Below are 16,626 nucleotides of genomic sequence, written 5' to 3'. Positions count from 1 at the left end.
AAAAGAATTTGAAAATAGTGCATTAAAAAGTTAATGTGGTAGTTACCAGCACTTAAAAGGACAACCACAAACCTCAGTCTCTGTAGATGAATATATATTTGAAATGCAACTACATTTTGAAAAATAACCGTGTCAAATTCCCACCTTCCATCAAACAGATTTGATTCTACTCAATGACTCTGCTTCAGAGATGTCTCTTTTTTCTTTATTGAACATATTTTCTCATGTATACATTTCAAGTTTTTTAGCATTACAGAGTCAGCACTTCTAAGAGAGAAAGAAGCTAAATTCTTTCTCTAGTTAACAAGTTATTTACTTCCCAGTAAGAAATCATAGAATCATAGAATCATTAAGGTTGGAAAAGACTTCCAAGATCATCTGGTCCAACCATCCCCCTACCACCAATATTACCCACTAAACCATGTCCCTAAGCACCACATCCAACACTACTACCTAGGGACAAACATTTTAAAGTGTGAATTAAAATGATATTATCTGCAAAATACTGTGAGAGAATAACTAAACCTTATAACAAACCTTGCATGTAATATATGCCCGTGCACTTATCTAATTTAAAAATTATTAATTCAATGACTTTCAGCTGACCCTCCATGTGTGAATTATTTTAATCCCTAGAGAATAATAGAGGGAGTTGAGATATGTTGCTATTAAATTAAAAAGAAAATGGTGGAGAAAACGCTGCAAGAGTTCAGTGTCAGCCAGTAGGATATGATAAACTTCATCCCAGCAACCTACAAACATTGGCCCCCCAAACTGCAGTTCTGCTAGCAAGTGCTTTATATAAATCTACTGACTTTGGCAGACCAGCTGCTGGGAGAATAGCTATGGTTTTGTTTGGAGGGTGGAATGTGATCCAGATAAACCCAATCATCCACATTAGTCTAACTTCAAATTTTGAAGAAATAGTCTCTTGCAGAAGAAAAAAAAAGGATTCAAATACAATCTGAATTACCTATAAATAAAGCTTTTCAGATTAACTTGATTTTTAATAAGATATTTAATAAAATTTCCTGAAATAGAGATTGCAAATAAGTGTTACAGCACTTATTACTTGCATTCTGAGTCTTCAGTTGGAGTTGTACTCACCACTGGAAGTAAAGCCATGACCAGAAAACTTATGAAAGTGCTACAGCATGACTAATCTACTCAGATCAGAGATTTTGTTATCAGATGTTATATATTATCATGCTGAAAAATATTGATTTGGCTAAAGAAAAATCCAAGGAGTTCAAGAATTACAAGATGAGAAAAAAAATAGTTAATGTATGGATGGTACTTCGAGTTGTTAATAAGAAACAAGTTTTCAGAAAAGATTTTCAGGGGAAATAAGTTAACTTGGAACTTTCAGGGACTGATTGTAGGGCCAGTCAGATTTATTATCTTCCCTCAGAGATCTGGAGTAAAGTGTACGGTTGTGTCAATGGTATTCCTAATGGCATACTCTGTGGAGATTTGGCTGATGTTATGGAGTTTAAGACTGTCATAAAGAAAGAACGAGATAAAGAATAGAACAGGGATGAAAGCAAAACAACTACTGCAATGTTTAATAGCACAAAGCCACAGAATTTTATTTTTCTTTTATAATAAGTAGGAAGCACTGCTGTCAGTTGGGAAAAAAACAGATGAAAAACTCCTGGGATTGCTGTGGGCTGTCAGTAGGCTAAATCTGCATGAGAGGCACACACAGATGTAATGTATGTAATATAAAGGCTCTGCCTTTCCGGAGGGAAAAGGGAGCTGCTAATGCCATTCTTCAGGCTCACAACAAGGCCTGAAATACAATTCTTACCAGCTGTTTCCAGGAAAGAGAAACTTAGTCTGGAAAAGAACAGAAAAGAACAATTGCTAGAACCAGAAGAAAGAAGAATTAAGAAAATTCATCTAAGTTTGTTTTAAAAATAAAAATAAAAGTCTCAGAGGTGTATGCTTGTTCTCTATAAATCAGGACCAAATACACCAAAAGGCTTTAAACGAAGGCCAAGACTGGTAGAAGGGCTATTGTGCAGACTCCACTCAGCAGATATTAAAAGCTGATAACTGGAAGGCGATTTCTACTCTCCTGAGCAGTGTTGTGCTGTTATGCTGTGACTGCCTTCAGTAGGATTAGAGGAAGTTAAAAATATCATTTCTACAATGAAACTACTTTGTTATGAGAGGGTCTGTTAGAATTTGGTTGCCTGAAACAGTAGATAACTCTGTGCTGTGACAAGGGTTATCTCTTCCAATCTTAGGTTCTTAGTTTTCCTAAATCAAGGAGAAAAAAAAAAAAAACTATGTTAAACAATGTACCCAGCACCTTAAAACATGCCCCAGCTGCTCTGTTCTTTTGCCTAGCATAGGCGGAAAAGCTAAGAGTCTCTGCAATGAAACAGTATGCTGACAATTTACTCTAATTTTTGTGATTCTATTTGTTTCCGAAATACAATAAATATATGTGTTTTTAAAAGTAATGCTAGAAATATGGGACTTCCCATGATGACACTGGCACAGTAACTCATAAATGTCTTTAAGTGATGTTATCTGGCTTGACTATGAGATTCAGTTAAGCAGTAATATATTTTTGGACTAAAAATCTTGGATAAACATATAGCTATTGTTAATCTTTGATACAACAGATTAGATAGCTGAATTACTTGGAACTATTTATTGTCAGGTATGGTGTAATGAGAGAAGGCATGGAGTCAAACATGTAGAATAGAAAGGCTGTAAATTCTATGTACAGTTTTTCATAATGGATACAGAGTAAGATTCGGTCTTACAAAAATTTTATAGGCCTTATACAACTGTTTGATGTGAGTGAATTTTTTTCAGCATAACTTTGACTGACCAAGCCAGTCACCTGGGTCTCCATGGAGAGGCACTACTGAGGGTAATTCATATCATCTTTGTCATATACCTGTCTTAGACAGGAAAAGTTACCCCCTGAGTACTGTTTCTCTGCAGCACTCATAGTGCTATGTAGGTGTAGGACTGCAGCTTTTGGACCTGCTATTTTCAGGGCCCGAGGGTCTAGATAAACTCCAAGCTTGAGAGCACAGGGAAGTGATTGACCTCACTGCTGGAAACTAAAAAACACTTCCAACTCGAGCTGGTTAGTTGGAAACACTCAGATTTTGTAGTGTAGGGAGGACAGGAGAATGACCTTAAGGCTGGTGCTACCTGCTGTTGTAGACCATGACATGTTCACTCTTCCTATTTGAAGAAAGGGTATTTTCTTGTGTTTGTAGATGTGTGATATTTGTAAACCATCTTGTCTTTGACCTGGAAGATCACTTGCAAATTAACACGTAAGCTTCTAGTTAGTGAAGAATCTGTGTCTAGGAGGAGATAAATAAATATTGATGACAATACATAATGAAGTTGGAGGGGACAAATAACGACTGATGACAACATATAATGCACTTATTATGTTCTTCAAAGTTGTGGCTTTCACAGCCAGCACATAGATTATTACAGTGTTGTGTCTGCTCAACATTTCTTTTTGTAATTGATTGGGATCATTCAAATTTATTTTTTAATGAGTTTAATCTGTAGAAGAAGAATTAAACAGAGAATAGGACTAGCTACAGATTTGACATATTCACAGATTTTTCTGAACAGAAGCTATGGTTTTGTACATTTTTCATAGGTAGATACTTGGATGTTTCAGAGATGCAAATTATTCTTCCTTGGGTGGAAAAGAATTGTCCAGTTAATATCTATGGCCTGAGAAACTGATGAGAAGCTTTCAAGTTTGTGGTGAGATAGAAGAAATTACTGAAAGAATGAAAAAAATGAAACTGAGGCTATAGCTATTATATCCCTGGTTGATTTTTTGTCTGTCTGCTTGTTGGTTTTGTTTTGTTTTGTTTTTGTAAAGGGACTGTTTTTGGCAGAGCACAAGCACCTCTGCCTTAATAAAATGTGAAGCTGTTCTAAACTATAAAATGTAGCCAAAATGATTTGACGTTATAAAGTTTACTGCATGGGTTACCATTTAAATATTGGGGTTTCTACAAAAGATCTATGTCTGTACAGGGAACTATACAAAAATCTGTAAGGAAGCATGTGCTCTATACAGGCACAGTTTTCCAAACCTCAGTGTAAAGCATGGAAGAGTGGGTATTGCAACATTTCCCATCACATTATCCATGGAACTGCCGAGGTAGTAATTTTACTCACCCTCAGTTGTGATCTCACCTCTTGGGCAGTTCCATTTGGATGTCTCAGCTAAACACAAAACACCTAGGCAATATTTTGGCCAAATTTAATGTGTATTCAAAAACATCTCCCATGTCCATCCTTTGCACTCCCTTTTGGCAGAAGTTTGGTAGCTATAAGCTGTGCACTGTATATTCTTTGTTAATTAAATTTAACATAAAGTCTGAGAGTACAGAATTCGAAGTTCTTGTTTAGAGTTTGAAAGTTTTTTCTCATTTTGTATGATTTACCCTATTAATGTGAATTAAATGGCATGTTCATGCAGTTTTCAGATGCTCTGAAACTTATGTGTTTGAACATCATGGTACCATTTGATGTCTTACAGGAAACACAGTTTGGGGCTTTGCTTTTCCTGGAGATTTTACATCCTTTAATTTTCACAAAGCTGTAGGCATTAGAGGAAAAAGATTACATATGCGTCATTCTCTCCGCAAGTTCTAGTCGTCAGTGCCAACAGATATACTTTATAGATGTCTGGCTTTGGTTTCAGCATCATAACCAGATGGCAGTGAATCATACTTGATAATTTATTAAAAAGGTTAGAAATAAATACTTTTGTCTGGCTCCTTCCCTCTAGCTTAAATTTCTGTCTTTGGAAATGTAGTTATTTCAGAGTTTATAACATGCAATGAAGGTAACACAAAAAATATGAAATGATGAACTCTTCTCACATGGTTCCTTTTAGGAAATGATGGTCATAGAGTCAGGCTTCTGAATGCGGTATGTGGGCGGCCAGGAGGAGTTCTCCCAGCTGCAGATCCTTCTGTGTCTTTCAGTGAAAGTGACAAGCAAACTGGTACTTTGGAGCATGTTGAAAAACAAACAAAAAAAATAGTAAATGGATTAGAGATACTGAGAGAGAGGCCAGACAAATAGCTTAGGCTAGATGTCTAATATGTAAATGAAGTTAGGTAACGTGATTCCTGTATGAATCTATATAGGAATCCATAGTGTTTCTATACGAACACTGTAGGTAAGGACATTTTACATAAAGTTCTGTGAATAATTTTTTTTTTAATGTTGATGCTTTTAAAAAATGTTATGTTGTTTTCCTTGATTTGTATAGAATAAGGTAATTTAAAGTCAGGAGTTCTTTTAACTGCCTGTGTAACATTCCTCTAAGCCTAAATTTGAGCGTGTGTTAAGATAGAGATTAGAGTTTGGGAAATAAATCTAGGAAAGCATATATTTCACACAAAAACTATATAATACATTATGAAACTGGAAAAAACAGACTCTTAGTACTTAGTTGAAGACTGTGGATACAGTTTTAATTCAGTTGTGTTCCTTATGTACGTGTAAACTTTATGAGACTGTCCTTAAATATTTGACCGCATATTATTTTTTTCTTGGAGGACCCTTCCTCTTTTAGCAGCACTGTTTTACCTCAAACACTCAAGAATGTTCTACCTGCATCTTTTAGCGATTCAACTCTGGGTTAATTGCATCACCAGATCACCTGCTCTCTCTTCCTATTTGTGCTAGTTTCTATCTCCATAAGGCCTTTCTTCCTTTTGAACACTTTATAGTTTTCAAAGGAGAATAGGGATAATTGTGCTGATGTTAATAAATTAAATAGCCCATTAAACTTCACTGGAAACCAAAGCTATGAATAATCTACATATTATATATATGTATATATGTATTTTAAGCCTAAAATGTTTATTATGAAATATCTTTGGTTTGACAAATGTCCCCTGACTTTAAAATACTTTTTCCAGCAGTGTACTTACCTATGTTCAGATCAGTTTTAATGTCCATTCTATCAGCAGCATCCTTGGGAAACAATATGGTAACTATGTCAAGGAATTGTCTTCATGTCCCCCAGTTTATTGCAGAACTCAGAAGAAAACTATCCCAGATATCTACATCTGCAATCTGGCTATAGCAGATTTGGTTCATATCATCGGCATGCCCTTCCTCATTCACCAATGGGCATGTGGAGGCGAGTGGGTGTTTGGCAGCCTTCTTTGTACCATCATTACCTCCCTGGACACATGCAACCAGTTTACATGCAGTGCCATTATGACTGCAATGAGTTTGGACAGGTATATACTTTCAGATTTTCATTCTGTACCTTTCATTCAAGGACAATAATACCTGTGTTTATGCAAATCCGTAGTAATTTAAGAAAGAGAAATGCTGCTGGTCATGGTTAATAATTTTTTTTAATTGCATGTTTCCTTTTTTGGTGTTTGTGGAGGTGGAAGAAATATTTTAAGTCTTGCTATAGCATCATGCCATGCACAAAGCTTTCAGAGATCCTGCTCAGTACCAGTGTTACTGTTCTGTGGATTCTCTTTAGAGGTGCAACTTGATTTCACTGAAACTAGATTTATTTTAAACATTTCACTGTAAGATAAAAAAATGACTTCAAGACAATCTGCAGAAATATACTGTATCTGTTATCTTTGAAAACCTTTATTAAAATGTAGTAAGAGTATAACAAGAATTTTAGCTTTTTTCATAACTGCAGATTTCAAAAACAGCTTCTCTGTGGTCTTGATCTTAAGGAAAAAGTGGCCAGGATCAGGAAAGTAAAGTCTATTTTTGACCAAAGAGGTTATTTGTATGTAAAAGAGCATGAAGAAGACAATCTTCCCATCATTGCACAAGGCACTAGTGAATCATTTAAGAGGACATTCAGAGACAACTTTTGACTTACGAGCCAGGATAAATGGGGAGGATGGTTGCTATTGAACTAGTAACATATAAGAGAGCATGCTTACATGGAAATGGAATGTAGTCACTAGAGAGAGGGAGAGAAAAAAATGCTGTAAAACAGAGAGCAGAAAGTAGAAATTTGAAAGTTAAAAATAATTTTGAAATTGATAATATGTGGCTATTATACAGAAGCTAAACTAATGAACAATATCAGAAATATTATTTTGTTAACTTGCAGTTAAAAAAATATGCAAGAAATTATCATTTCCTTTGACGTGCATTTCAAAAGCTCTGTTTTGTATTTGCATGTGAGTAATGTGATAGAAGACAGCCTTTTCTCATGTTTCTAAAGAATTTGCACATAATAGTAACTCTAATCATTCCGTTTGGAGGAAAAAAAAAATCCTTATGCAAAGGACAGATAAGTATTACGACAGGGAAAAGCCATGGTCTCCTACTGAGGAAAGGCAAAATATCAAAACTCAGTATAAAAGTTAGTTTATGTACCAAATAAAACCAACTCTTAAAAATGGACATTTTTTTTCCCATATTCCTGTAAATACTGAGTGTAAGCCTGTGCATTCACTTCTATTTTGAGCAAGTTTTTCCATCTCAATAATACTTGCTTAGGGAAGTCTCTTCAAATTATTCTGTCCCAATCATTGCCAATAACCATTATGACAGTACCGCTGAGAGATGAAGGGTTTTCAGAAAACTAGCTCTGAAATGGTTTAGTGCTTGATAAAACCACCTCTGAATCCACCTGGGAGCTGTTATTAGGTGAAAAGATTAAACCATCTGTTTTGTAAAAAATCAGCAGAGTTTATCAGATTTTGTTTGATATTAAAATCATCACAAATTCACAATAAAAGCAAGAAACATAATTATGCCTCTGTAATGCTATAGCTAATGCATCATAAGACAGCTTCATGTTCTTTTTCACATTTCTCAAAAATAAAAGTACTTCTCAAGTAAGACAGAAGTGGGTCACAACTGGGAAGGCACTTCCAAAAGAAGCTTGAGCTGAATAAAATGGCTACCACATGCAAATTAATATGTGTCATATTGTCATAATGTTTTTATTCCCAAAAATCCTCATCTTCATAACAGGAGAGAACTATGTCACACACTCTTCCAAAGAGACTTTACTATTTCAGCATTTCCTGTTGAAAATCAAATTTCTTTATAAAATTTTAAGAAGTGGCAAAAACAGCTTTTCTCTCCATGGAGCTTTAAGGGTCATTTTATAAGGGGTACAATGGATAAAATTTGCTTTTCATTACTCACTTTGATATTAAAAAAAAAAAAAAAAGAAAGAAAGAAAGAAAAAAAACACTAAGGATAGCTGTACAAACTATGCAAGTTGTGCACGTATATTAACATTTATGAGAAAGTTTCCAAAATAGACATCAAATGCATTTTTAATAGAGAGTCATGTTTATGTCATAGGCAAACATCACATAAATTAAACCTGAATGAAACCTTGTTATCAGAACATTTGCCTATCTGTTAAGAGAGAAATTCCTGAGAAGCAACTCACAACGTCTTCTTTGCATGAGGATGTCCGTAGGCAAATGTAGATACCAATCCCAATGTAATTTACCTTCATGTAGATCACGAGTAAATCTGCCTGATATCATGATACAAATCTGGCCTAAGAGAAATCAGGCTTGTGTACACTGCAGGCAGCATTTCTTATTTTCCAAATATTGATTTATGTTGCAGTCTAGTGAGAGAGGAGAGATGGGTGAAAACAGGGTCCAGCGTGATGTCCTATACTGAAGTTGTTAATTGGAACATTCGAAGAAAGCCATTTGATATTCATTCAAAAGGGATTTAAATTACACTTAGTAATGCCAGTGTCTTTAAACTAGCAAAGGAACTTTTGATCTATGTTGTTTTGAAAAAAAGAGCCAAGCCTTAAATCTCCAAAATAACTAATGCAATTTCAGAAGTCACATCATACCTTATTCCTGCATGGCCCACAAGACATAGCTGATAAAACCCACCCTAGACTTTGTTTGTCTGGCAGGAGTCTGCAAGGCATATCTCATTTCCTGTACTATGAATCCACTGGAGCATGTCACAGCAAAGTGCCCCTGCTTGGCTCCCTTCATACAGGCTGCACTTCCTTCTGACTAGTTCTGCAAACTTGGGTTATAAGAAAAGGTGTAAACCTCTTGGTAGGGGTTCACTTGTCTGTGATCCCAAGCCTGCTTTTGGTATAGCACAGATGAATACAGACACAGCTGAGACTTAGTTCAGTCTCCTGGGAAAACTGCTACACGCTAAGCTGTGAGAAAGCTAGAGTGGAACCATGCATGCTAAGAAAGGTAAAAGTGCATGCAGAGATAAGATTGTTGAGGTGAAAACAGTTGGCAGCTCAAAGATTCAAGAAGAGAAACATTGGCATGAAGAGGTATCAAATACTAAAGAAAATGAGAGTCTGAAGATGCCCCTTCACTCTCGTTGACGACTGTCTAGCAAAGGCTGAAGTGTGTCATATGGAGCTGATGAGAGCATTAACACTTAGCCTAGGAGCTCAGTAGTCCTGGTTGTCTGTTGGCTATTTTAATAGACAATAAATAATTTTTTTTTGTGAATATCCTACTTGCGAAGTGTCTCTGTGCATGGGAAGTGTTCCCTGAGCAAAGATGCCTGGAGTTGAAGAGTTACGTAGGGAACCAGTCAGTTTAGATAGCTGCATAAATATTTATTTAACCAATTCTCTTAAGGTTTCAGATGTATAAATGGAGAGGTGAGGCTGGGAAGATAAATCTGGAGTAAGTAGCTCTGTGACAGCTGAGAAGAGGCAGGCAGGTGTTGCCAGTCTTTGCAGCATGCAAGATCGACAGGCATGAGAAAATATGTTCCTGATTTGCCCATTGCTGTAATATTGCTCTAAGAAATATTTTCCAAGGCAGTATCACTGGTAGGGTGGGTTATATCTCTATGAAAGTCATGGGCTTTCAGATATTTAAAACCAGAACCACTTGATTTGCCATGGACTAATCCATTTATTCAGTCTTCACACTCATTTCTCCTTTGCTCCTTGCTTTACTTCACAGGCAGTCATAAACACCCCAGCCAGAAGAAAAAGTAAAAGACATTTGCTGCATCTTCTGGGCAGACCATCATTTGCCTTTGAGTGTGGTACACTTTGCTGCCTCTTGGAGCAGTCCAAATATTTTAAGCCAATGCATATAATATGTTCATGATTAACATTAATTGGATAATTGATGTTAATTAGCAATATTACCAATAATAGTGTCAGTATACAATATTGTGACAATACGTAATAATGTTAGACCATGGGATGTGACATATAATAGGTTAAGATACATCCAGAGGCAGGGAGAAAAGAAGTGAGGAAAAATCTAAGCTCTCAGACAGGTTTCCCTTCTTGTTGTTATATGTGCATGACATATGTATGACCACATGTTTATGGACTTGTTAGAAATCAGACAAGATGATGTGGAGCTAGCTACAGCATTAACTAGAACCTTATGGTCCCACAAAATATTTTCTCCTTCAGACTGTCATCTTGGCTTTCATGATCATACCATGTACTTTTGGTGATGGTTGATTTCATAGACCTTCCTCCAAGCAGCATTGTAACAGCAAGCTTGGCAGAAAGGCAAAAAGAAGTTCAGTAATAGGCACAGGTAACAGGTACCATGTACCTGGCGCCTTGCACATTTCTGGAGCTCTGCGGGCTCCATCACTGCCTCCTTGTCCAGCTCTCTGCATCAGAGACACAGCCCAGACACTCCTGTTATTGTTTGTTTCAGGTGAGTGCTCTTCAGACTATTCTGAACGAAAGACCTTTTTATTACTGATAATTACTTTGGCAGATGAGGGCCTATGTCTGCCTTTAAACTCCACTGTCTGTCTGATGCAGAAATTACCCTTATTTTCAAAACAGTATTTTTTCCCAAATGCACCTTTCATATTTTATTTCACAAATCTATAATCAGACAATAGGCAAGATTGAGAATTACCTCTAAACTGAAGCAGCCAATAAGAAACCTACCACTGCAAAAGAGTGGAGACAAAAGCTGCTTGTGTTTGGGGTGATATTTATTTCTTATTGTTTGTGGAAGACTAAGGTATTTCTCTGCATGAGTCAGAATACTGACAGGCTGGAAAAAGTTTGAATTCTATCAAGAAAAAGAATCATTTACATTTACATTTACCCTTATATTTACCTTTACCCTTGAATTTGTGATGGTGTTTTCATTCCATTCTGTCTAATTATTTTCTTTTCATCTTTAAGGTCATTAAATAACTATTTTTTCTTTTGCTCTGATGAATACTAATGATAAGAATTAGAAACCCAGGGAAAGACTACCTCTTTATAGTCACATATTGGTATATTAAAATGTACTGCAAAATAATTGATCCAGAAAATATGAAAAGTCATTTTACAATATGTAGGGAAATACAAGTATATACAGACCAGATTTTAGTACCCTCACCTGCATCATTAGTAAACTGCCTTTTACTTCTGTGAGAATCCTATGAAAACTCAGCTGTATATCCAAGAAGATGATGTCCACCCAGAATAAGGAACCGGAGCCAACGGACACGTAGGCAGTGGCAAGCACCTCTCAAACCTGACGACATGGATTCAGCACCTATCCCAGGCCAAGAGGGTTCCTTTCCACGTGCCCTTTCTTTCCCTTAATGGTCTTCAATGACCCAAAATGCAGTTAGTTTTCTTACTAACTTCATTAGTTGAACTACTAGACTGCAGCCACGTTGATCAACATGAGATGCATTCACTGCTGGCATGTTCTGCGCTGCGCTGTGCCCTGATCCTTTGAGTAAAGGCAATACCTTCTATTAAGCCACATGTCACACGGTGCCTTAAGCGCAGCAGTCTTTTGCATTGCTAACAGCTCTCTCTGAAACTCTGTAGCCCGCTTTCCACTGGCAGCTCTGCACCCAGTCATCCAAGCTGCCGCGGCAGCCTTTCCCAGAGCCTCTGAGGCAGCCCTTTTGCCTTGTTCCCACGCTGTGGATCTTGCAGTTATCCTCCCAGCCATGCACCTGCAAACCCAATGGCATTGTTATGGTGGGTTCTCATGGGAAGCGACTGCCACCAGCGTGAGAATCCTCCCTTCTTCCCCCCCTTTTCCTACCCCATGGTCAAAACTTCTGGTTGATATTAGTGGACCCAAAATATGCATGCCCCAAGCTTAACAGCAAGGCAGCATGCAACCTCAGCAGATTGTGCTCCCAGCAGCACCAACAGCATCATAGACAGGAGCAACTGATAAAAAGTGGATCCTGATAAAAAGTATATTGATACTGTGGAAAAAACATTATGAGGAGAACCACCCACTGGAGAAGATGCCCAAGATGGATATTTGTCTGGAGATCCCCCATTGTTTCTCTTCCCATTTGGCCACTGGCAAAAGTTTTCCCTTTCCACCCTCTCTCCTTTAATTTTTATCTTCCCTAAAAGTAACTATAGGCCATCATCTACAAACCCTGCTAATGAATCCCGATACATATTTGTTCACCTACCTCAAAAATCTTTGTGCAATACACAGTTCTTAATGAAAGAACAAATAACCAATATTTTTGTGGTTAGGTGCACTGTGAGTTCAAGCAGAGTGAAACAAAACGGAAACCTCACTGAAACCTTCCTGCTAAGAGGTAAAAAGATATGAAGGCATTAAGGAACTTCTGTATCATCCAGCTGAACACACCAGCTGAAGTTCAGTCACCCATGAATGGCAAGTAGTAGGCATGTCTCAGAGGTGATTGATGGGTTGTAATATGGTGTCCTGTCATCTTTCATGCAGCTATCGGGAAGAGGGGGCCTGGTTAGGTGTAATTGTTACTCCACATCAGCTAGTAATGCCACTTCTCTGTGCATGAAACCCCATATGTCCTATCTCCATCCTACACACTTTTATTTTTTCATAAGTACTTCATTTAATTCACAGTTTATTCACTAATGGTTTTTGTATTGTGCACTGAAATTTCTTCATTATTGATATTTGGAAATATCTCCACTGCTGATTTTAAAAAAGGGCTGTATTCTTCCCCTATTTTGTCTGGAGATGCTGTTTGCTGCTCTTGAAAAATGAAAGCAAGCTCAAAGCATACATAGTATGCCATGCTTATATGGAGACTAAGAGGTCAAATTTTGTGCAAAGCAGGACTAATCACAAGTTTTAAAAACCTTATAAGCCTGTAAATTACCATCAATTACACTGATCCTGTAAGCAGTATCCATGTCAGAAGCTATTTCTATGAGGCAACCAGTGAAACAGGAGAGTTGGTGTGCCAAGAATGCTACAAATCAGTTCTTACATTGCTGATGCAGAGGATTTCTGAGAAGTTCTTTCTTAGTAGCTTGTAGGTAAGAGGTAGGATTCTTTTTTTTTGGTGGTGGTGGTTTTGTTGTTGTTTGTGGGTGTTGTGTTTTGGTTTTTTTTGTTTTGTTTTCTGTAGTTACAGAACTACAGTAAAACCAAAATGTTCTTTATCACCATCATGACTGAGAATAACAGCATGACGTTAGACATAGTTTTTTAAGACGCCATCCAGTAGAAATGCCTTTTGCTGATTCGACCTATAATGGTCATTACTTTAACCTTATTTACTGAAAAGAACTTGGTTGTTCCACGGCTTGAATAATGAAAAAAACTATATTTCATACTCATATTCAACCAAGAGTGAAAATAAATTCTTATCACAAGAAATATGAATTTTTCTTAACCTTATGCAGTGGTTCTTAACCTTCATTGGCCCAAGAGCAATAATACCAAGCAACTGAGGTTTACACCTCTTTTTCTTTCATGAAATACTTTTAATAAGGTATGATGTTATTATACTGACTTTTAGTTGTTCAATTGTGTAATGGTTTCAATTGTTATTGACTGTCTCTTGCAGGCTTTTATTGTGTTTAGGTTGTATTTTTTTCTGGATTTTTCTCACTTGATCTGTGAACAAGATAAGTAGTTCACTGATTGACATAGTCTTTCATTTGCTGTGTTACTACCTATTTGTTTCAGAACACACCAAAAACATTAGATTCTGGAGAAAAAAAAAAAAAAAGAAAGAAAAAAAAAAAGTATTCTGCAAGAAAGTTGTACCTTCCAAATCTTCTTAAAGAGCAGAACATGAGTGCTGTGGGATTCCATGTGCAGACAATAACACTTTAGAACAAGTGTGCCTTCTTAGGCAGTGCCTGAAACCACATTAACATTCCTATTACACTAGCTTTGACTGTTTTGTTTGTTGGACAGTCAATTTATTCTGCTCTACAAGCACTAAAAATCAATGAAAAACCACCAGTATTTAAATATTTTTCAGATTCATGCCTTCATCTTGTAGAAAATTTAAATACTCTGCCATAAAGGGAAATGGGATAAAATTTGGTAGAGAAACTGAATCACCAATCACTGAGAAAACAATTTCCAAGTATTGTTTAGATTCCTGATCATTTGCCTTTCTCATAACAGCTAGTAAATCACTTTTTCAGTTACTTTCAGAAAATTACCATTTCAAAAGAATTCTGTGACTATGATTCAGAGCTTTCAGTCATTTTAAAAGAAACTGAGCTGATCTACTTCCCACAAGAGAGCCGTGTTTCATTGCCACTATGTAAAACTCTTCTGGTCTTATGCATGTAAAAAGGCTTGTGATATAGTTGAAAAGGAGATAATGAAATTTTTGATTCATTTTGTAGAGGCTCATCATAAAATATTTTCTACCATAAAATATTTTCTACCAAAAAGAATGCCCCAAATCTTCCTCTCCCCTTTTCTGTGTAAAACTTTGACATCCAGGAGCTTTCTTTCATTTAGCTGCATTGCTTTTTATTAACTGAAGAATTATGAATCAATAATGGGATGAAATGAGTTTTCTTCATAAATTGTGTCTCTCCCATTTCTCTTTGATGCTTTTGTTCCTTACCACCCACCAACTCCTCTTGGCAGAGGTCGGGTTCTTCTGCCTGCACTTTCCCTGTTGCAGGGGGGTGACCTGGTGTATATGGGGCTGAGATGCAGCTGTCAGCTTCCAGTCACCCATGGTCTGAGTGGTGATGGGTAGAGATGCCATTAGCAGCGCTAGCAGTACACCTCTCATCACATATCAGGTGAGACCATAACTGATCTTATCCCTAAGCTGGCAGCAATGTGACAAGAATCAGCTCTTTGCTGGGGTCTCCTCCATGAAACCCTGCTGACGAGAGCCATATCCATGGCAGTTCAAATATGCAGCACCAAAGTGAGGTCAGTTTGTGCTGGGTTCTGGGAATCTCCTGTGATTATATCACCTCAAAGGCATTTCAGAACAATTCTGTACTTCTCCCCTCATGTTGCTTTGTGGAGTTCCATGAGCTTGAGAGCTATAAAGCAATACCAAGACTCAGAGCAATGGAAATTTTCAGCCTCTGTTACATACTCTCTGCACCCAGTACCTTCTGAACAGGCCTACAGCTGGACCCAGCATCACAGATTCTGCATGTGCAAAAGATGAAAAGAGAAAGGAAAAAAAAATCATTGTTATGTTTCTTTACTTCTGCTGAATTTATTCTAAAGTGGTCTGACACTATTCTTTCCAAAACAAGTTGTTAATCTGTGCATCAGTCATGTTAGTCGTGCACTCTGATGTCATCTGGAAATGAAAAGGTGTACCAAATGCATGGAAGTTCACACAAACCTTGTCCACTCCTGCAAAAAAAATAAAGGGAAAATACGTCCCTCCCCTTAAGTCTCCTTTCTTTATTTTGGCTTATGAATTGTTGCATTTAGTAATCTGCTTTCAGCTCGAAAATTGCTCACTATATCCACTTTGATCTGACAGACTAAAGTTCACCCTACCATTTTACAAAATGTAAAGGTCATGAAACAGAAGCTGAATTTGTTTTGTATCATAAGCCGCTGCTATCTGAAGGTTACTTTTAAGGTAGAGAAGTTTTCCAGTTGGATCTTCAGTTAAGTGGCAACTATTTTAAAAGGTGGAAAATATTTAAATTACAACTGTAACAGACTTGAGCAATCCAACAGCTCAAATATATCAGAAAGTAGTATAACTGTATTTGAAAATGTCTTGCATATATTAAATTATCTTTTATTTATTATGAGCAATTGGCTGACGGGCAGGGATCAAAGGGTTGTGGTAAATGGGGCCACATCTGGCTGGTGGATGGTCACTAGTGGGGTCCCTCAAGGCTCCATTTTAGGGCCAGTCCTCTTCAATGTCTTTATAAATGATTTGGATGTAAGACTAGAAGGTGTTTTGAGCAAATTTGCCAACGACACCAAACTTGGAGGAGTTGTGGACTCGGATGAGGGTGGAAAGGCCTTGCAGAGAGATCGGGACAGATTGGAGAGCTGGGCAATCGCCAACCACGTGAAGTTTAACAAAAGCAAGTGCCGGGTCCTGCACCTGGGATGGGGCAACCCTGGCTATACGTACAGACTGGGCAACGAGACGCTGGAGAGCAGCCCCGCAGAGAGGGATCTGGGGGTTGTGGTTGACAGCAAGTTGAATATGAGCCAGCAGTGTGCCCTGGCAGCCAGGAGGGCCAACCGTATCCTGGGATGCATCAAGCATGGCATTGCTAGTCGGTCAAGGGAAGTGATTGTCCCGCTGTACTCTGCACTGCTGCGGCCTCACCTCGAGTACTGTGTGCAGTTCTGGGCACCACAGTACAAAAAGGACATTAAACTGTTGGAGAGTGTCCAGGGGAGGGCGACGAAGATGGTGAAGGGC

General features: G+C 37.6%; 1 protein-coding gene across 5 annotated transcripts in view; it reads left to right on the top strand.

Moving 5' to 3' along the window:
* MCHR2 (melanin concentrating hormone receptor 2) overlaps positions 1–16,626 on the top strand; it is a 28,504-nt gene that overhangs the window by 8,369 nt on the left and 3,509 nt on the right. For 2 of the 5 annotated variants that reach the window (XR_005818737.1, XR_005818736.1), the window contains exon 6: positions 10,421–10,676. Coding sequence is in view for 3 of the 5 variants with exons in the window: in XM_040553315.1 (XP_040409249.1) it covers positions 6,060–6,269; positions 10,421–10,471 (261 nt within the window). In the remaining 2 variants the exon portion in view is untranslated. Of the gene's footprint in view, positions 1–3,649; positions 4,301–6,059; positions 6,270–10,420; positions 11,189–16,626 lie in introns of those variants that run through there. The other 3 variants (XM_040553316.1, XM_040553315.1, XM_040553317.1) reach the window with 3 other exon arrangements.

The sequence above is a fragment of the Cygnus olor genome, chromosome 3 (genome assembly GCF_009769625.2).
Source record: "Cygnus olor isolate bCygOlo1 chromosome 3, bCygOlo1.pri.v2, whole genome shotgun sequence".
NCBI classification, from domain to species: domain Eukaryota; kingdom Metazoa; phylum Chordata; class Aves; order Anseriformes; family Anatidae; genus Cygnus; species Cygnus olor.
The sequence above is the reverse complement of the archived record's forward strand: the minus strand, read 5'-3'. Positions and strand labels throughout refer to the sequence as shown.